The sequence below is a fragment of the Corvus moneduloides genome, chromosome 13 (genome assembly GCF_009650955.1).
Source record: "Corvus moneduloides isolate bCorMon1 chromosome 13, bCorMon1.pri, whole genome shotgun sequence".
Taxonomy (NCBI): Eukaryota; Metazoa; Chordata; class Aves; order Passeriformes; family Corvidae; genus Corvus; species Corvus moneduloides.
The window spans coordinates 10,977,438-10,998,229 of NC_045488.1; the positions used below are offsets into that span (position 1 = coordinate 10,977,438).

General features: G+C 43.0%; 1 protein-coding gene across 14 annotated transcripts in view; it reads right to left on the minus strand.

Moving 5' to 3' along the window:
- The window catches only part of MEGF11 (multiple EGF like domains 11), a 255,625-nt gene that overhangs the window by 69,665 nt on the left and 165,168 nt on the right, over positions 1-20,792 (minus strand). For all 14 annotated transcript variants that reach the window (XR_004242750.1, XR_004242751.1, XR_004242752.1 and 11 more), the window contains 3 exons: positions 16,907-17,043; positions 11,589-11,801; positions 4,045-4,219 (listed from right to left, as the gene is read on the minus strand). Coding sequence is in view for 11 of the 14 variants with exons in the window: in XM_032122617.1 (XP_031978508.1) it covers positions 4,045-4,219; positions 11,589-11,801; positions 16,907-17,043 (525 nt within the window). In the remaining 3 variants the exon portion in view is untranslated. The remainder of the gene's footprint in view (positions 1-4,044; positions 4,220-11,588; positions 11,802-16,906; positions 17,044-20,792) is intronic.

Genomic DNA, 20,792 nt, shown 5'->3' on the forward strand with positions numbered 1-20,792 from the left:
ATCCATAAAGAAACAAAGGCATAGCCTGGGATGAGGTCTCTAGATAGCCACTGGTTTCAGGGAAGCTGCAATTAGCTGTGCAATGGAGAAGGTGAACTTAGTTGTATTTCAATAGCATTTATAATGATTTCAGCAGCTAAAATGCTGATAGGTATGTGCAGGGGGTTGGTTTCAAGATTTTCTTGTGAGACACAAGGTCAGGATTCCTGTGGTCTCCTGTCATATTTAATTCATATCCTCTGGCCTTCTCCACCATATTTATTGAATTACAGGAATAAAATTCAATGAACCAAAACCAAAAGAAGATAGAGAGGACACAGCAAGTCCTGATTTCTTTTACGTCTCTCCTGCACACCTGAGTTTAGTGGACTTGTAGGAGAACATGTAGGAGCAGAATTTGGAAGGAAGGGAGGTACAAGTTAGTACAACCCCTCTCGCCATCCCCATAATAGCATCCAGGTAATTTATTGCAAGCAGCAACCATTTCCATGTGGGAGTGAGGATCCAATTTCTACCAGTCAAGATTCTCCCTGGGTGCTTTTTAGGGCTAATCTGTGCACTCCCTGCATGTGTTTGCCAGGTTCCTTCTGGTCACAAACGAGATGGCAGCAGAACAGCTTTACAAAACCATTCTTCAGAAGAGCATTCTGGCAATTCATCATATCAGTGCTACGGGGAAACCCTCAAATATGTTAAAAGTCCCAGATGCAGGGAAATGCCCTCTTGGCATGCTTGTAATGGTGATTCCTTGCAATCACCTGAGTTAAACTGATACAGCCATTTCCTCCTTTACAAGTGGGATGCAGGAAGCAAAGCATTCCCAACAGGCCTGTGGAGCAATGGGGAGCAGCTCTGTGATTTTGGGGAAGATGATTTGGTTGTGTCTCCTCTGCTCCTATTATCCTGTTTTTATTGTCCTGTATGCTGCCTGTCTGGGTTGTGGACCCCTCAGTCAAATCCACACCCAGTTCTGCACTGTGGTTCAGAACCCACAGAGGTAAAACAGACCCATCCCTTCGTGTGAGCACAGTCACAGCAGCACCTCATACAAATACTCTGTACTGGTACCCAGTAACAGCTTTACAACATTGTCATTTGGGTTTAGAGCCAGACACGTGCAAATCTGGCTCTTGAGTCTGACCCAAAATATTCATTGAAAAAATAAGACAAAAAATGTTTTGAAATTCTACCCTAAACTGCAAGCTCACCACTATTTAGCTTTGGCATTTTAATTTTTGGAAATGTCACAGCTAATAAATAATGTATTTTCTTTAAGCTACCATATACATTTTTATTTTACAACTTAAATCTTCTTAAATTTCCAAAAATTAAGTGCTCTGCTCACGTACATGGCAGCCTATGGGATGGCTGCCTTTTCACTTAATACATTTAATAAAGGTGACCAGATGCTTTGTGTGTTTAATGGCTTGTTCTGCATCCCAACAAAATGTCCCTGTTTTGGCTGCGAGAGCAGATGATTCATCCTGAAACCCAGCCCAGCTGCCCTGACACAGGCAGGGTGAGCTAAAAACCCACCATCTGTGCTGGAGGAGTGGGCTGGAGGAGTGCTTTGTCAGGAAAACACTGTCCTACGTTGGGCACTGCATATTCTGGGTGGCCAGTAATCCCAAAGTCCTGTGGGTCCAACCTCTCTGCCTTTGCAGATAAAATTCTGCAGTTATATCCCATCTCCCAGCATATTCTCTTCCTTCTCCCTGTCTTAGAAGCCCCTCAGCCTGCTCTGCCCTAGGATCTTGTGTAGATCAAACATTGCTGTAAAATATAAGATGTTGCTCCTGGTTTTATTCTTTACAATTATATGGCAAAATTCCTGCCCGTGTGGCTGCCTCAGCCAAGCCTCATGCTTGAAAAAGCAAGAGGGATTCATTATGGCTTTTGTGAATAATTAGCTCTGCCCAGCTCTGCATTAGCACCACTCCACTGCCAGCTCTGCCAGAGGACACATCCTGAACTCGGAACAGGTGCTCGCAGACTCGCCCAATTCAAGGGCAAAACTCTATCCCCAGGCAAAGCTCCCCTGCTGCCTCAGCAAGAGCCAGGCAGGAATATCTGAAGGGAAAGCCTGGCTTGGAGTGTGTCATTGGGATAAGGCACTTCCAGCCTGGTTCTGGCCCCACAGCCTTTTCCAGCTCACCTCCTCCCTGCCCGCAGCATCCCAGCAGGACACCACCCTGGGGTGGGAGGAAAAGGTTCCCAGCAACTTTTCAGCACAGCCTGTGTTCTGCAGCACTTGAAAGAACCATTGCAGTTCATCTGGCATGCACACGAATGACAAATATGCTTCAGAGGCAATAAATTAGCAATTTCAAGGCTTTACTTCCCCTCATGGACTAATTGCCAGAGATTATAGTATATTATGTGAGAGCAATGATACTAATGCCTAAATATGCTTCAGTGATTATAGAGCTATCCTCAATAACCAAGCTGTTTAAATGTCAATGCAAGAAAGCTCTTTATTATGAAATTAAATATTATTTTGAAGCAATGCAATAGGAACTTCCCAGGCTTTCTGCCTGCACTAATGCTGCCTTGGGGCAATGTATATTGGACAATGTATGCTTTTTAAAAATGTGTACAGTAAAGGGTCCCTAAATGCTTTTGTGCTGCAAATTTGGACAGCATTCCTGTTAAGAAGGAGGATCTTGGCATCTTTTTATTTTGTAGTTGTTACTGACATGTTGCTGCCTTCATCCTTCCTCCACTTGTGCATCAAGTACTGTATAGAGAAGATAAATTCTTGTTTTCTGTTTGTGGACTTGGGAATCAAACCTCAAAGACCTTTTCTTCTTTTTTTTCCCCCATCTCTAAGTACTGTTATCTTGTACGCATGCGTTTGAGTACAGCCCCTCACACCTAAATAAATCTGGCAATATCTGGCATTGAAACAACCCTTGGAAATCAGTGGAAGCTCCAACTTTCAGGTTCAGCTGCTGACACGAGGCAGAGAACAAAGGTGTCTTTAAGCCATAACTCCAGCTGCACAGCCCTGCAGATGCTAGTTGGGGATCACAAGCTCAGGTGTGGAACTAGAAAGAAAGGAGGCTAAAAAGTCTTTGGCATCTCACTAATCTCATACAGGACCTCCACACTATAGATCTGTCACAGCTGTGCAGCCTGTCCCTTGATTTCTAGTAAACTTAGTATTATAACTCATAGTTGTTACAATAGTATAGAAAACATAGATAGGCCTGTGGGGACAGATCATGTAAAATGAAAGACACAGAAAGCCAACTGCTCATGAAGTTTGGTGGAATTCTCTCTTTAAAGTATTTTTCTTCCTTTAGGAAGTATCATTTCTTAAACACAGCCTGCACTTCTCCTCCACGGTGTGTTCCTGAAGAGGAGTGGCTTCATATATAGATAAGCAGGGAACTTGCTTGCAAGAATTCCATTCTGCCCAGCCCTAGCAGGACTGGACACCAGGATCCATGTCCCAATACTTTCTGTTGCAGCTTGGCAATTTTTAACTCTGAATTCTTGATGTTTTCATCTTCGCTGGTTTCTTCAGCCATTTTATATCTCACCTATAAAATGTCATGCTTGTTTACCTCAGAATGTTTGAAACTCTTTCTGATGCTCAGGTAAAAGACACCTGCCACACAGGCTCAGAAAAGACATAAATTGCTCTATCATTTGTAACATTTTAAAATATCTTCATCTATTAAAATCACAGTGTGACTGACAAGGAACATGCTGAAAGGCCATGAGAATTCTTTCTCTGCTCTTCCAGGCAGACAATAATCTGACACCTCTTCTGTTATGTCTTGACTCAGAATATACTATGGGAAACCATACCTTTATCTTTATAATAGTAATAAACTTTGAACAGTGATGTTAAGTAAATAACCAGCAGCCATACATTGACACCGCTCAAAGGACAGTGATGTGGACTTAGCACAAAATGGGTGAAAATCACCTGCATTTAGCTGCTTTTATGCAAATATTATTTCAAACAAGGTTAAAAACCTCTTTTATTTTTGCAGCCATTTTATGAACCCCCTCCCCATGGCCAGCCCCACTCACCATGAACCCTGGGGCGCAGGTGCAGCTGCCAGTGATGCTGTCGCAGTCGGCCCCATTGTGGCAGGGACAGGGCACCTGGCAGCCCTCGCCGTAGTAGCCCACGGGACACGTCTCATTGCAGTAGAGCCCAGCCCAGCCAGCCTTGCAGCTGCACTCCCCAGACAGAGGATGGCAACTAACGAAGAGACAGATGTTAATGAAATGTGGGCAGGAAGGAAAAATACAGCCCAGAACATTTCACATGTCACACCAAGAACAGCACAAGCCTGGAAACTCTTTAGGATTGTGGACATGAGCAGCTGTATAACTTGGGTGGTGAATAGGGAATCTGGTGCTAAATAGCACAGCATTTCTTACCATCTGGGAACTGCCACAGCACTGGGTAGTTTACACCTTGAAGTCTACGCTCTTCCATTTTCAAGTCAATGTGACTTGGATTACTGACATCAACCACACCATTAATCCTTACAGCTATAGGGCAGGTATGTGCTGTACTATTTGGCTGTAATACAGCCAGCTAAGAATGTTCAGGGATAGGAGAAATTCCAGTGGGTGGAGGAATGCAATCAAGAGAGCTGTGAAGATGAACCTTAGTTCTGGGGCACAACATTCCTATTCTATTCTATTCTATTCTATTCTATTCTATTCTATTCTATTCTATTCTATCCCATCCCATCCCATCCCATCCCATCCCATCCCATCCCATCCCATCGCACTGCCATTTGTGTTTTAAAAGCAAGTGCCACCTCAGCAGAACTTTCCTGTAGGCACAGGTAGAAAGGAAAGTGCTTTGGAAGGGAAAACTCTCCTTGGAAGAAGAATTTTGCAGGGAATATTCAGCCGTGGTGACCAGAACTGATCAGTACCTGAAGCCTTGGGATTTACTCAGGACAGGAGTTAACAGGAGCCTTGGGACTAAGTCACAGCTGTGCAGGGAAATGAGTCAAGTTCCTTTTTGCTGGATAATGAACAACATTAATCCTCTGGCTTTCATTTCTATTCAGCCAATTCAACACTGTAGTGAGAGCACATGGAGAGAAAAGGAGAAAGGAGAATCGAGCCCAGAACACTGGACAATGCCTGGTACTTCTCCATCTGTAGGTGGAACACTCACCCCTCTGTTCCTCCTGCATGAAACAGTTTATCTTTATTTGGCATTTTTCCTCCTTGAGGTTTCCTTAGGGCACCACCTTCCCACAGCAGGAGGCTGCGGCTGGGACTGGGAGAGGAGGGGAAGGCTGAAGATGTGTTAACTCCTGGTTTGAAGGGATGGAGGTTTCTGGGGGATGTTGTCTAAGGCCAGCTGGGAGTGTGAGGCTGCACCTGAGAGTTCAAGATGCTCTGGGGCCTCTGCACCACAGCACTGCACAGTAATGGCACTGTTCAGTCCTCAGTGAGAGAGATGAGAAATAATATTGCCAGAAATCTAGTTGTCTTTACTCTCAGAACAAGAAGAATAGACTTCTGCAAGGTGGGATCTCTCTCTGGGCCTGTCTCCTGGTTTTTTTGCATCACAGGAACAATTTCTTTTCCTTTATGATTATTTATTGCTACAGTTTAAGATTGTAGACATGACTGAATAGGTTTCTTTACACCTATAAAATTAATATTGTATATGTTAATTTTCAAGGTAACCTCATAAAACGTAATTTCCAAGTACGTTTCAGGCAATTACTGGTAGGAGAGGTTGGTCATATAGTGTTGCAAATAAAAAGGATCAAATTTTCTAAGTGTCAAATGTTTAATCATAAATAGTGTTTTACTGACTAATTAAAACGATTCATCAGCCTAACAAACTACCATCCATGAAATTCTTCTGACAAAGCAGTCCCTGAAATTATGGTTTTTCACAAAGCCCCTCTTAACATTTAGATGAAAATAATAAAAGCTCGGGTTTCCCCCCTGTGTCTATTAATCATTACCTAACAGCAGCAGAAAGCTCAACATTAAAGAGGGATTTTGAACTGAATTTTGTGTTTCTCTGTTTCCACTACTACTACAGGTATCATGTGCTTCCATGAGAACTGCATCTGTTAGCTAAATTAAATCTTTCAAAGGTAATGTATGACCAGGGCAATTTGAATCAGTCTATGACAATTCAGCAGAAAATACTACACTCACTAAGAATTTTTACTCCGAGGTTGGCTCCTTCATCAGCAGGGACAGCTTTTTTTACGTGGGATACAAGCTATGGATTAAGGACTAAAACTCATCCTGACACGCACTAAAACAAGAATCAAAACCAAACAGGCTTTCCTTTCTCCTCCCTGAAGACAGGGAACTTGGACCCAAAACAAGGGCCAGAAGAAGTCTGAGAGCATATTCTACCCCAATAAAGCCTTGCCCATGCTTCATGGGACTGTGAGCCAGGAAAATCTGATGCAGATGTTTGTGTCCCTCCATCCATATAATCTTCCCATTGAAGAAAGGATAATTTTGTTATCAGCCTGAGCAGATCAGGGTTTTGTTTTTCTCCTAACTCAAAAGCACTTGTTTGACAATCAAGGTGCCTGATGCAGCATTAACTTGAGGAGGGTTGAGATTTAGATGGTTTCCCAAACTGCAGAAGGCAGCTGTTCTCTTCCAATCCTGCCAGGGAATCTTGGCCACCTAACTGATTCTTCTGCCTTCATTTTTCCCATTTCTAAAATGATGCCTTTCTTTCTTTGGAAACCCTTTCAAGATCTGCAGCTGATATCACTAAACAGTACAAAATTTTTATATTAATTCTTTTTTCTCTCTGGTTTGTACGAACTATTCCAGTAATTAAAGTGAGCAGAGTTACATGCAAAATATATTGCAGCTCATGATGCAGAAATAGTGCATGTGTGGATATATGTGTGTGTTAGGAAGGTTTCTCTTCTGCTGGCATTTTGTACGACTACATTCTGGTCAAATTACATAGTTAGATATCTAACAGAGCCTGGAAATTCATCTATCACCCATCCAAACATCCATGCACCCAGACCGCCCAGTGAGTTACATGATATTTGGACTGATGTTGAAAAGTTTGAGGTAGAATAAAGCTTGAATAGCAAATACAGCTAGAAATTTGTATAAATACCTGTATAATTCCTCCCCTCCTGTTCTGAACGCACCTTCCTGTTGTGTATGTCCATGTAAGATTTTGCCAGCAGGGGTCACAGTGCATGTGAAGCACTTCTCCAGCCCCCAATAAACTGAAATGAATGAGCACAAACAATTCCTCTGCAGAAGGATCACTGAAAGGATGGAAGAGAGAAGGTAGGGTTCCAAATGGAACCCAAAGGCAAACCCACCACCATCTGTTTTCCAACCCTTGCTGGGAGCAGCAAGGGAACCTTTCACTCTCCAAAGACTTTGGCAGTGTTATGCTTTGCAGTTTGCATTGAATCTTAACAACTTTTATTTCTTCAACTCTCCTGCATCACAGGAAGAAGCAGGGTAGAAACCAGGAGTGAACGCAGGCAGCCAAGTGTTCCTGTGGCTCCAGGCCAAGCAGAGGTGGAACAGAGCTGTCCACAGCACATAACAGCGCTGAAAAGGAAAGGGTTCCAGGGCTCCTGCTGCACTTTGAAAGCTACTGTACAATCCCTGGCTTTTGAGCCACATTAACAGCAATAAAAGGTTAATTTTTAAAAATTTTATTAGCTGAACTGAAAAGCATAAAGGCATTTTTGACCTTTAAATTTTTTAAGCATCTAATTATGAGGAAATCTGAGGAAACCAGGTAAATTTCTCAAGGCAAATTTGAAAAAGAAATGTTTTAGACAGCACATCCTGTTCCAAATTCTGAATTTGTTCTCCACACATCTTTCAGTCAAAGCAACACCTTCTCGTTGAATTTCCTGACTTTCTGTTTGTACAGCAGCACCAGTCATCTCATTTTCATTAACAACAGCCTAATCCTTATTAGGATTAGGTTAAAACATCCTGTTTTATGGTGTCCACACTACATTCAGTCTCCTTTGCTGAAATGCCTCTTTCTTTAAAGCAGTGGCCACAGTGAGACTGCAGGGCCACTGCTTCAGTTCAGCACGTCTTCAAAGCCGGCCTTGTCCAGCACATTACTGAGTCAGATCAAGGCAGAACTTCCTGAAAGCTCCATGGGGTTTGGTCCTCCCCAACTTGCCGGTGTTGAGGCAGTAACTGGAGCCTCTGGAGATCTGTCCATTCCATTTGACTTTGTCCCAGTGTCTTCCTTCCCTTCTCACGTCTCTGACCTAGGAAAGACATTACCAAGGGCATATGGCTCCCCAGGCTGCCTTCCCCCCATTGCTCAGGAAGGGTGGGTGGCCAGGACTATTCCAGCTGTTCATTTCCCTCCCTGCCTGACAGAAAAAACAAGCCAGCATTATTCCTTTCCAGCCACTGTAGGCTGTCTCAACATGGGCTTTTTGCAGAAGGGAGATTTTTACAGGTGTACCCTTTCCTGTGGAAGGACAGTCCAAGTCACCACCACATTCTAAATCACCTAATTGTGGGGTTGCTCAAAGTCCTGTACAAAGTGCCTTTCAGTGTGCTTTGATGCAGAAATTATTGGATGGTGTCCTTCAGTCATTACCATGCTGGAGGTTAGACTAGATGATCACACCAATCTCTTCAGACATTAAAATAGATAGATCTATGGAAGTGGAAAAGCTGATTGTGTGTTTCCTGCTGTTCCTCCTCAGCTACTCCTCAAAGCCCTCAGAACTTTCTGTTCCAGTCAACTCTCCAATAACCAGATCAAATGAGACAAAACCTGGGACAGGTTCCCTTCTACAAGTGTTTATATAATTATCCTACAACTTGGGGACCACAAGAGCTTAAACTGCTCCTGGGGAAAATAGATGGCTGTGGGTAAACGAGTCACTTTGGAAGAGGCCTGTTTCAGCAAGGACAAACACTCAGGGAGGAATGGGAAGAGGTGGGTGGGAAGAGAAGTGCACTGTATGGGACTGCTTAAACAATCACCACAAAGATTTGTTCAGAATACAGAGTGCCTTTGGAAAAGGTCATTTTCCATCAGCTCTGATGCTCCTTGGCTCAGCAATTGACAGCACTCTGCAGAGCTGGTGGAAAACTGGAGAGCTGAAATCCCATGGATGAATGAAAGAACATTTACCCATCTACAGCTTGCTGATATCTCTTTGTTCCATAACAGCAGCGATAAGATGTAGGAAAAAGGGAGATTTTATCAATAGAAAGACCAGACTCATTTATTAAGGAACCAGAGATACCATCTCAGCAGAGGATGCTGCAAGGGAAGCTGACGGAGCAGTGTTGAGAGAGAAGGAATAAAATGTTCTCATCAGACAGCAACCAGGCACAGGCAGGGTGTGTGGGAATGACCACACGCCCAGAAAAGAGCTGGGAGAGGATTCAATCCTCCCCCTTTCTGAGCTCTCTCAAACCTCTCTGAGACCTCTTCTTTCCTCACAGCTGGATGATACAAGCCCGTCTTTTCAGAAAAGATCCTCTGGCAAACTCTCAGAGCACCTCACAGGTAGTTCTGAGTAACACAGGGTGAATTCTTGCACCCTCAAACCCACAGTCTTACTCCACCTAAAAGACTCTTAATGAATTGAGCATGGAGCTGAGAAACAGCAGCCAAGCTCAGCCTTGCCTGTGGCCTGCAGTCCCTCCACTCAATTTCCACCTTTCTGGAATACAGGCACACAAAAAACAGGTTTCTGCAGGCTCGGGGGGGTGAAGACACATGTGTCAGCTGCTGAGCACGAGCATATTCTCACCCTCCTGTACACCTGAAGAGTTTACACTGAGGAGCAATTCAGCTTGGATTTACCACAGGCTGGAGCCACACTCGCTGGCAGGAGTGACACATAGGAATTTATCCCTCAGCTCACTCTGCAGTAATTCCTGAGGCAGCCCCCATCCTCAGTACAACGCAGCACTAATCTTTCGTGTATAATGTGCTGCTCATGCCTCAGGGATGGTATTTTTTGCAATGATTTCATGATACACAACATCATCAGAAGCGATGGGAGCCTCTTGTACAGAGCTCCCTGGGAGCCTCAAACTGTTTGGATGCTGGCTGTCAAACCCAGTTGTGCTGGAGCTCTCTTGCTGCACAGGAGTTGTATCACCACAATTACAAGTTTTTAAATAATCCATTGTGAGCTCTCACTTTCAGTTAAGCAAAGCCTCACAACTCAGAGCTGAATTCACAAGGAAAATCACCTGTTTATTTCCAAGACTGAGACAAATAGGGTCTATCTCAAGTGCACAGACAGATTTGCCTGAAGTGTTTGTGTGTGTCTGTGTGTGCACACAAATGAGGTGCTATTTCTTGCATACATAATTGAGTGTGTTTATATTTTAGCAGCAGCAACATGGCAAGGTAGGTTTGTCATCATCAGCAGGACAGTCAGGTCCCCACCCGTCTGGTTGGAAATTGAAGAATGTCTGTATCAAGGGCATGTTTGCTTGGGCATCAATTATCTCCACCTCTCCCTGAAGACTACATAACCCTAAATTGGCTCTGCCTGCTGAACAGAAATGGGCAGAAAAAGGAGGGAATCCAGTGGAAGCTGAGCGGCTCAGCAGCGGGCAGGTGAGGAATTGTGGCCCCAGAACATCAGACAGCTCAGGCCAGGGGGTTTGGCTGTGCAGGCTTCCTTTAATGCAAGACAGGGAGTGAGGATTCTCCAAACAGCAATTCCAGCAGTCAGTAAACAAGGCAAGGAGTTACTAAAGGTAACAAAGAGGGTAATAGGGACGAATCTTAAATTCTTCCTTCTTTTCAAGGTTTGGAAAACTTACTCAAACCTGCAACAGGAAAGTAAATTCAAAGTGCTCAAGTCTGTTTGTGACTCTGTATCATAGTAAAGAGAACCTCAAGAATCAGATCTTAAAGCAAAAAAGGGAATAAAACATCAAACCCTGACCTTTTAAGCGAGGCTCATTCCACTGTAGGTATAATTCCCTGATATTTATTTTCCTGAATATTTCCCACATACACATAGAGAACGAAGAGCAAAAATAATCTCACGTGAGGAGTCTGTTTTGACAATGTCGACCATGTTATAGTTCCACAGACTGGCTCAGGGATATTGATTTCAGTCTATTTATACATCTGCCTCAAGTGTTTCCAACAAGGTAATTTGCCACGAGACATCAGCTGAAGCAAATTAGGTTTCATGTTGAAAGTCCCCTTGCTGTCTATAGATCTAATAAGAAAACCCATGTCATAAAAAGAGGCAAAGTCATGGACTTCCGTAAACATGTATCTATTTTTTAAACTTCAGTGGGTTATTATCCACACATATGGGCATCATCTGGTGGTTCTTATGCCTAGAAGACTTACAGGATAAAGCTTTAAGTCAGGCTGTTTCAGGTGTAACCGGAGTTGTTAACAGATATGTGCTTAGTATCTGGCTGCATTGAGGCTTATGGTTCCAAACCTGAGGTCATTTAAATCAAAGTTTTGCAATCCAGAGAAACACGCTGTGATTGTACTTAAAAACTACAGAGAAAAGGTAGTAGCTGTAGTTAAACTGATTTTTTTCCCAATGCTTTAATTTGACCAGTCCCTGCACTAGAATATTACATGATGTACCTACCTGAGGGTGTTGGTAATATTGCAAGGGCATCTCTTGTTGCATTTGAGGCTATAAAACCCTTCTGGACACATTCTTTCCTGGCAGTGAATGCCTTTGAATCCAGGGTCACATATGCAGGCTCCGTTGACGTGGTAGCACTTGGCCCCGTTCTGGCAGTCGCAGGTCTGTGTGCACTGGAAGCCATAGGTGCCGATGGGACACTCCTCCTGACACCTGCCATGGGATGGGGGAAATAGGATCCAGTCACAGGCACAATCTCATCAGGACATGGCTTTTACACAGGAACCTTTTTGTTAATGAATTAAATACAAAATCATTGCTCATTTATTTAAGTAATGTACTGCGAACTGATGGTATCACCGGAGTGATGGGATATCCTGGGCTTGCAAATTGCTGCTAAGAGAAACTGCATTCATCCATGCCCAATTATATCCTGCTAAATTTGCATTAGTTAATATTACCTTCATTTAAAAGTGTGTTCTTCTTTCCTGGACCCTGACAATTGCGTTCATCAATCGTAAGACTCTGATAGGCAATAAAATACTTTACTATAGAACTCCTCACCTGTTTGACTTCTCTTTATCACAGAAGGACTGTGTACCTCCCTTGAAAGCACATGGCCCTTTCAGCGAAGAGGAGGGTTAAAAGGGAAAGTGTATTTAGCAATACTGAGCAAAATGTTCTCCAGCAATGTTTTAGTGCTGTCATTGCACCAGTTTTATATCAACAAGGAGAAAAGAAACCCCTTTGTGTTTTGTGTATGTTCTGAGTAACTAAAAGCTTAAATTTGCTTTTCTTCTCCTACTCCAGGGTAGCTCAGTAGTATAAAATCTCAAAAAAATCACTTTCATGCTCCTTAGTGGAAAATCTTCTTAAAAATTGCCAGCATTTTTAATATTTGATGCACATAAAATTGGAACCTGCAAACACTTCATATGGGTTGTTTTAAATTGCACCTTCCATGCACTGTTAAAAATATCTCCCTACTTGGGTACATTCTGAGATCTGCCAAAAAGTTTGCTTCCTTGTCCTACACAAGCAATTTAAGAGACTATTTTCTACTTGGAAAAGCTCACCTAAGGTCCTGAAGAAAGCAACTGATTCTGTGCTTGACACAATTCAGTGGTTTCAAAATTCTGCAATGAGATAGTACCACAGTTTACATGATCCACCGTGAAATACAGATAGGCCTTTTCCATTAATAAAAACAGAAAAAGAAGCCCAGAAAAGCCCAATTCCCTTATCACATGGATGCCAGGCATTGGAAATTGCCTATCAGCATTAATTTAAGCCTGAGCATTGATTAAAGTGTATACTGTAAACTCAGTGGATGGAGGCAATTGTTAAATGTCTTTCTGCAGGTCATTTCACAGCTGGCAGGTGAGAGTTAATATAATGATCAGTAATAAAAGATTAATGTGTGATGCAAGCCAGGCAAAACTGCAATGAACACAGGCAGTATATAAGAAGGGTATTACTTTTGCAGCTTGAGATTATCATGTTTTACTAAAAATAAATGAACACAGCAAAGGGCCTGGCTGGTGATTTAATTCCAGCAGGCACCAACACAGTTGCTGGTTGCAAATCCGAGTTGAGGAGTTCATATAAGACCCAAAGTGAGAGTAGTTTGGGACAAAGAGGGAAACAGTCTGGAGAAGCATCAGGGAGAGAGAGCCCTGCTGCTCTCAGGGGGCTCAGCTGCAAATGAAAGAGCCAGCAAAGAATGGGAGCAGTAGGGCTGGAACACTTACAGCAAATGAAATGCAAGGAGGAACAGTGAAGCTCCTCATGTCTCCACTGCTGCACAGACCCTGGAGTGAGCAGGAGAGCTCTGTGCTCCACGGGATGAATTCTTAGTCAACAGTGCACTGTATCATTCTATATTTATAGAAGATGAAGCATTACCTAGCAGGGAGAAAAGCATCTGGAAATGAAATATTGACGACCTAATCTATTTACATAATTAGCCTTTTTCTACTAACAATTTAACCAACTTATTTATTTGGAGATCAAGCAGCTACCGCTAATGAATTTTATACAAAGAATACTAATAATGACTCCTCTGGAACATGAGAATAATCACAGCAGGAATTAGCTTTCTACTTAAACATCTTTCCTTTGCAACATATCAATCTAATGTGTCCATAGCACCATTAACAACCAGATACATTGTTCAATTAAATTACAAAATGAGCTGCTAAGCCCTAGTTATGTTTCTTGTTTAATTTACATTGCTTTCTGCCTATCTGGGGAGATTCGTATTATAATATCCACTGAACTTTAATATGTACTATAATTATTTGGGTTGGGATAGGGTAATATGGCTGTCACCTGTAGAATTAATGGAAGCAATTTCACAAAATATTAAACAGAAGACAGCCTGCTTAACAGATGAACTTAGTACATGCACCTACACTTTTTCCCACAATTTCCTTTTCTTAAGGTATAATGCTGCAAAGTTTTTTAGGCTGTTCTCTTTGTTTTGAAACAGTGATCATATTTATGTAGCACAGACAAATATGAAAAGCCACCCAAAATGCACTAAACTGGAGATAAGAGATACAGGTACGAACACAACAACAGGAGAGTAAATCTGCCCATATAGTTCTAATAAATGTGAGATTTATTCTGTTATGATTCAATCTTTAGATTTAAGGGCAATATGGAAAACAAAGCTAAACCAGCATGTTCACTTTTCCCGTAAGCCACTGAATTCTGAAACACTGCATTCTCAGCTTCTAACTGTGCATCTGCTATTATTCCTTTCCAGTTTGTAAAACACACATTTCCATGACAGATCCAGTCATTTCAGTGAGCACAAAGCATCCTGCAGTTATTAACAGTGCTGCCAATTTCCCAGAGATTTAGCGCAGTGCCACTCTTGGAAAACAGGTAAGGAACAAAAGTGTGGCAATTACACTCACACAGACCTTTATGACCATTTCATCTCCACAGATATTTATCTAACTCTATGTTATTATCTTCTGCACATGATGATGAACTGTAGCATTATATAGTACTTATTGACAATTTTAAGATGATAGTAGGTAAAGTGTATTTATTTCTTTATTGCTGTTATTCACAGTATCTGTCATTATTAAGAAGACTTTTTTCAATGCCTTGTAAAATGTTAAAGCAAACAGTGTTTTGTTGTGTAGCAGATTCTCCTGCTCTCCTTTTTGCTGTGACACTGCAACAGCTGCAGGAGATGCAGAGGGTAAAACAGACTCTGAGCTAAACTGGAGCTGCCTGGTCTGTCCCATTGCCCCTGTGGTGTGAGCACAAAACCAAGGAAAGCCATTCAGACTCTTTGAAGACCTCGTCCCTCACTGAAATCAATGGGCCCCCAGCCAGGTAAGGGAAGGTGTGTGCTCAGAACAAACCAGTACAGCCACTACAAACCTGTGCTGCCCAGGCCAAGTGAGCGGCAGAACTGCAGCTGGATACAACAGGCCTAAGGTTTCCCTTCCCTTATGGAAGGGGGATTAAAGGCTGATAGATGAACATGTTTTAATCTTCCAGGAACTCGTTGGAAAGGTGGGAATTTCTAGGCTAATTCAGTTTTACCCTTCAGCAGCAGAGCTTTCCTAACTGCCCGTTTACCTTTTTAATCCTATTGCCATTCATCCTTTCACACACTTGCATTTCTGCTCTCCTGCCTCTCCTCTCAGTGTCTTTTACTTCCCTGCTCCAGGATAGGGAAGGTGAGTAATTCCCAAGGGTTTTGCTTGGATGCAGGTCCAGAACGTGACCTTCCCTCCCTTCTTTTCCACTTCTCTCAACTAATTCTGCCTTATTTTTTTATTGTCTCCCTTCCCAAGTTACATCTCTCTTTGGAGTCCAAATCTCTCTCACTTTTCTCCAAGTACAGATCTCATGAGTCTGCACTCCCTTTGCTCAAGGACAATCCCTGTGAGCTCCTGCTATGTCTTCCCTGAGATGCCTTCTCCAGCCCCTCTCCAAAGGCAATCAGCAGTAAAATCCTCTTCCCATCTCCTTTCCTCATCCCCAACAGGGATGCAGGCTGCTGGCTGGGAGCTCCCAACAGCTCCAACATTTGATTAGATTGATTCATCTACAGCCAGGAATCTATCAGGATGTGCAACAACCAAATGAGGAGAGCAAGAGAGGCTCTGTCAGCCTTTCCCAGCATGGCCAGCACTGGAAACCGCTTGAGATTCAAGTGTGGTCACGAGTATAAAGGTCCAGGCTGCACAGTTGCCTCCTTTAGTGAAAAAGTCTCCACAAGGAGACAAAGAGAAACAGGAATTACATGGTATCACATATGTGGAAGCACTGTCTCCAGATGGAGAATGGGGAGGAGAGGCACACTGATGTTTTTCCTCCAAATTACTTGGAAATAATTAGTATTTCCTCCATGTTCAACCTCATGCAAATCCTGACATAAACTCCAGAGCGCCCTCCAATTATAACTGTCCATAAAATGGAAACAGGGAAGCTCCACATTTAACGGGAAGGAGCAGCCTTCTGACCCTCCCCCAGGCTGACGGTTGGATGTTTGTGCTACAGCGACCTGCTGATTATACAGTAAAGGCAGAAATGAGAAATTCCAATGAGCTTTGTTGCATAAAAATATAATTGTAGCATATGTCAGTATAGACTGAATAAAAAAGAGAACATAGAGGAGAAAGTGCTTTAGCATCTCTGCAAACTCTGGTGCCACAGCCCCAGCGAAAAGTCACTCCTGAGAGCTGCTTTAACTGCGCTTCCCAACCTTTGTTAGCCAGGATTAGCTGGAGGCTAAGCCAGCACGTGTTGCAATCCCTCATTGACTTTGCTGTGTAGTCATTTTGCTGAATCCATGACACCTTGGTAAAACAATATTATCATCTGCTCTGATCGATTCATGGGTGAAGGCTCTCGTTTATAAATTTTGAGGATTTATCACCTTTTGCTGGTGGCTGAGATGGCTCAGTGCTACAGCAGTACAGAGGAATGAAGGAGACATTAAACTGCTGCATTGCTTACTCTTGAGGATATTAATTTGTATAAAGATAGTTCATTTACATATCTTGTAAACATGTAATGCTCTCTATTAAATTTATCACTGTAAATATCTAAATTAAATTTAATCCATTAAATTTTAAAAGTTATATTAAAACCCCCTGTAAATGGAGAGCATTGCCAATAAAAAGTAATAACATTGCCACATTTATATTGCTTGAAGTGCTTCAGAAGGATGAACCTAATTGGAGCAATAGAAACATAACACCATTTTTCAGGAAAGAAGTCCTAGAAGGGATATAAATATTGACAGTCCATGGTTAAAATGAAAGGCTTTGGGGGTTGATTTTTACCTGTCTCCTATATAGCCAGCTGTACAGAGGCATTTTCCTGTCACAGGGTCACAGTGTCCTCCGTTGTGGCATGGACAGTCCTGGCTGCAGTTAATTCCAAAGGTTCCAGAAGGACATGGCTGTGCACACACCAGCCCCTGGTAAGGTTGCATAAAGAGCAATATTTCAGTCAACATTCATAATGCAATAAATTTCTCTATGCAGCTTGGAATTTTATTGTCCCTCTTGCTAAAACTAGATGTAAGTGTAGCAGCAATATTTTATCTGCATAAGATGTGCTAAAGACAGTCTGAAAACTCCACTACCACAGTAAATGCCTGCCTGGCCTGACTCCAGAAGAGATTTTTCTCACCACTGCACACTCATGGATAATTCTCTTCCTTGGATCTCCCCCACACACTGCAGCTGGGCTGGCAGGATATTCACTGCCCCTTGAACAGCCACACAAAGATGTGGGAGAAGTTAAAGGCAACCAGAGAAGTCTACAAAGCTGCTTGTGTGCTCCTGGGGTTTTTGTGCAATGGAGAGTCTGACAAGTTGTTGGACACACCCTGCGCAGAGAAGGTTTGGGAAGGAAGGGATTGTTGAGAAGGTTACACTGGGAGGGTGTAGCTGTGCTGGTTTTGATGGTCTGTGATGATCTCTCCTGTTCAGCCAGTCTCATTCATCCAACCAAACACAGCTGCTGGAGAAGTCGTCTACTGCCCTTCACATCCTACACTTACTTCCTCTGTTCTCTCCACCCCCACATCCATCTTTCAAAGCAGCACAGAATGGATCTGCCATACCTTTGGGTAAGCCATGGAGGGGCAGGATGGGAATGAGGATTAGGATAGCTGCAGAAAGCCCCCAGAGATGGCACAGAAACAACATGACTGCCCATATCAGCACTACAGCAGCCTTCTGGCCAGAAGAGGGAATTATGCAGTGGAAGATCTGCCTAATCCCTACACAGTGACAGGATGCACCATCCAGCATCCTCCCAGCTCCTTATCCCCAACCTTGGAGCCACATCTCAGTCCCTGACCTGCCTCAACTTCACATCTTGGTGGTGATCTCCCTTCCCTATTTTATGCTCCCAGCCCTCTGCTTTCCTGCCTCTTTATTCCAGTCTATTCTGAATCCTTGTTACAGCCTCTTTTTTAGTCCTCTCCTTCATCCAGACCCAAATCCTCATCTCTGAGATGTTTCCTCCTTCCCGTCCCTGCTTAATCAGCCTTGGGAGTGAAGCAAAGCCAGACAGTCCCTGCTGTGCACCCTGGCACTGCTCACAAGGAAAAGCAGCTCCCAGGCAGTCCCTGCTCCAGCTGTTCAGCCCCAAGGCAGGGAACGCTCACCCTCATGTGGGGTCGTGTCTTTGGAGAATTTACCTGTCAAACTCAGGTGGTTTCCCCCCAGGTATCCCACAATGTCCCCACCAAGTATCAAGGCCTTACAAGGATTTCCCCAGAACTTCTTAGAAGTTGTATGAATGTTTTTCTCCCTGCGAGCACATACAAAGCCTGAGGCTGGCATCCAGCTGAGGAACTTCAGCCAAAACAAGTCTGGCAGTGCTGGGATCTGAAGTTGTGGTCCTATAATGGAAAATGTTTGGCATCTGCAGCAAATGGTGCTGCTGCCAGTGCCATCACAGTGCCCAGTGTGAAACAGAAACAGTGCCTGGCCACAGGATTATTTGGGTTTAATTTCTCTTGTTTCCCTAACCAAGCCCAGGGGGCTCTGAGTTTTGAACAAAGCACGTATCAGACACAACTTATTCAAAATATAAACCAGGAATATAATAGCTGCTTTCACTCCTCCGGGCTTGGGAAGTTTAGCTGTATCAACAACCAAAGTGAAGAGGCTGCTCTTCAATGTCACCATAAAACAGATACTTTGAGCCTTTCCCAACCAGGGCTATGTGGCTCCTTGGCTGTAAAACAGACAGGTTGGCCTCAGTTCAAGAACTTTCAGATTACAGTGTTAAAAACTGGTGTCTCTGGGCTTGAGTAATACACAACACTATATATCTGAAGACCTAAGTGTCCATTTATCTTGATAATAAATATTTTTTCCCTTCATGCCTCAAAAGGAACAGGATTTCTATCAACAAATGATGAGAAAGCAATACTCTGGGATGCATCCCCCTGGAGCCAAGAGAATCTTTAGCTGTACTTTTTGCATTAATATGTACTAAGGGAATTCAAAACATCCCTCTCTAGAGGATCAAATGTCAGACCAACATTTCCTGCTGCTTATACATCTAATCAGCAAAGTTCACCCCATCAGCACCTTTTTAAAGGCCCTGATCTCATCAGCTTCTGCTTTTGACATTGTTTGCTGTATTTTGTAGGACAGAAAAGATTTTTTTCTGCTCCATTTTCTCAGACACCCCCATGTCACAACAGAAAGAAAAATAGACAAAAATACAAATGATGCTTCACAAAGCCCAGAATCAATAAGAGAGAAGTGATGAGCAGAATGTGTTCTATTACCATGGCACCATGATGCCTTGGGAAGGGGGTCTGGGGCCAAACAGGGGGCGTTGCCAATGACAAATGTTCTGTCATGTCAGGAAATATTGCTGCTTTCCTAAGCACAGAGATCTAGTCCTTGAAAACGGCTTCTGAGAAGTGTTGTAAATGCTAAACTAACTTCTCTCCCCACTTCCTGAGAGTGTTTGGAGAATTTAATACTGCAAATGAGAATGATGTATGGAATTAAACATGTAAATTGTTAATGAGGCCCTAAAGCAGCCACCCACTAAACTCCACAGCCACAAAGGCACAAAAGTTGAAAAAGCCCAACATTGTGGGATGCTGGAAGCCACGTTCTGTTGACTGTTCAACAATAGAGGCTGTTGGCCACCATTCTCCTGGTGAAGAACCCATGGGGCAGTAAAATCCCACAGGACTCTGTCAATAGAACTTGTGCTGCTGGGAGATTCTGCACTGGTGGGAGGAAAGAAATTACAAGTCATGAAAGAACCAGGCTCTGAAGATGTTAGATCCAATGAAAAACCTCAGAACCCCAGAACGTCCTCCTTTTAAAGTCACTGCCTCCCCTTCCCTATCCCACCAAACCCCAAAGGGACCTGAGCTCCTGTTAATAAGCCAGCCTAGGAAAGGATGAAAGTTGCAGCTCATCCAGCAGCAATAAAGTCCAAGTGGATTTGCACTTGTACAAATCTAGGGAGAATTCTCTCCTTCCAAAATGATGGTAGATTCAATATATACGTGCAGTCTCAAGCCTCAAAATCAGCAAGTAAAATTCCTGGTGTCACAGAAACCTGTGGTGTGAAATAAAATGAATGCTGTCTAGCAATCCCATCTCGCCTGCTCGTTTACAGCCCCCTCATGTCTCACTTCCCAAACCATTCCAACCACCAAGAGTTAAAAATATAGCATGAAAACATACTTTTTATCCCTCTCTGTACATTGAATTACCAGCTTTTCATTAAAACCCTGGAGAGACCCTTTATACTTAAAATCTCAACATTTACAAGCTGAGCACTTTTACTTATAATTTTCGTTTCTTTCTGCAGAATACTTGATCTCTCTCTTCAGAATTTTCAGTTATGCTTGTTTCAAACATCAATTGTTAACTCTAGGGTTCCTCTGGGGACAGAGCAGCCAACAACATAGTTTTCAGAAAAGTCTCTCTGGGCTCCTAAAAATGTGTAAAAGGAACTCCAGGCTGTAAGGAATTGGGTAGGACTGGGCCAGAATACAACCACAGCTGCTGTGCAGCCCCAGTGCTGTGGTTCTTCTTAGGGTCTGTGCTGCATCCTAAATGACATCCAAAACTTGCTGTTCTATTCTGATACCCTTATTTGTTTAGTGATGTTTTAACTTTGAAAAGAAAACTCCTGATAAAATACAAGTAAGGAAGAATACAGCAAAACAAC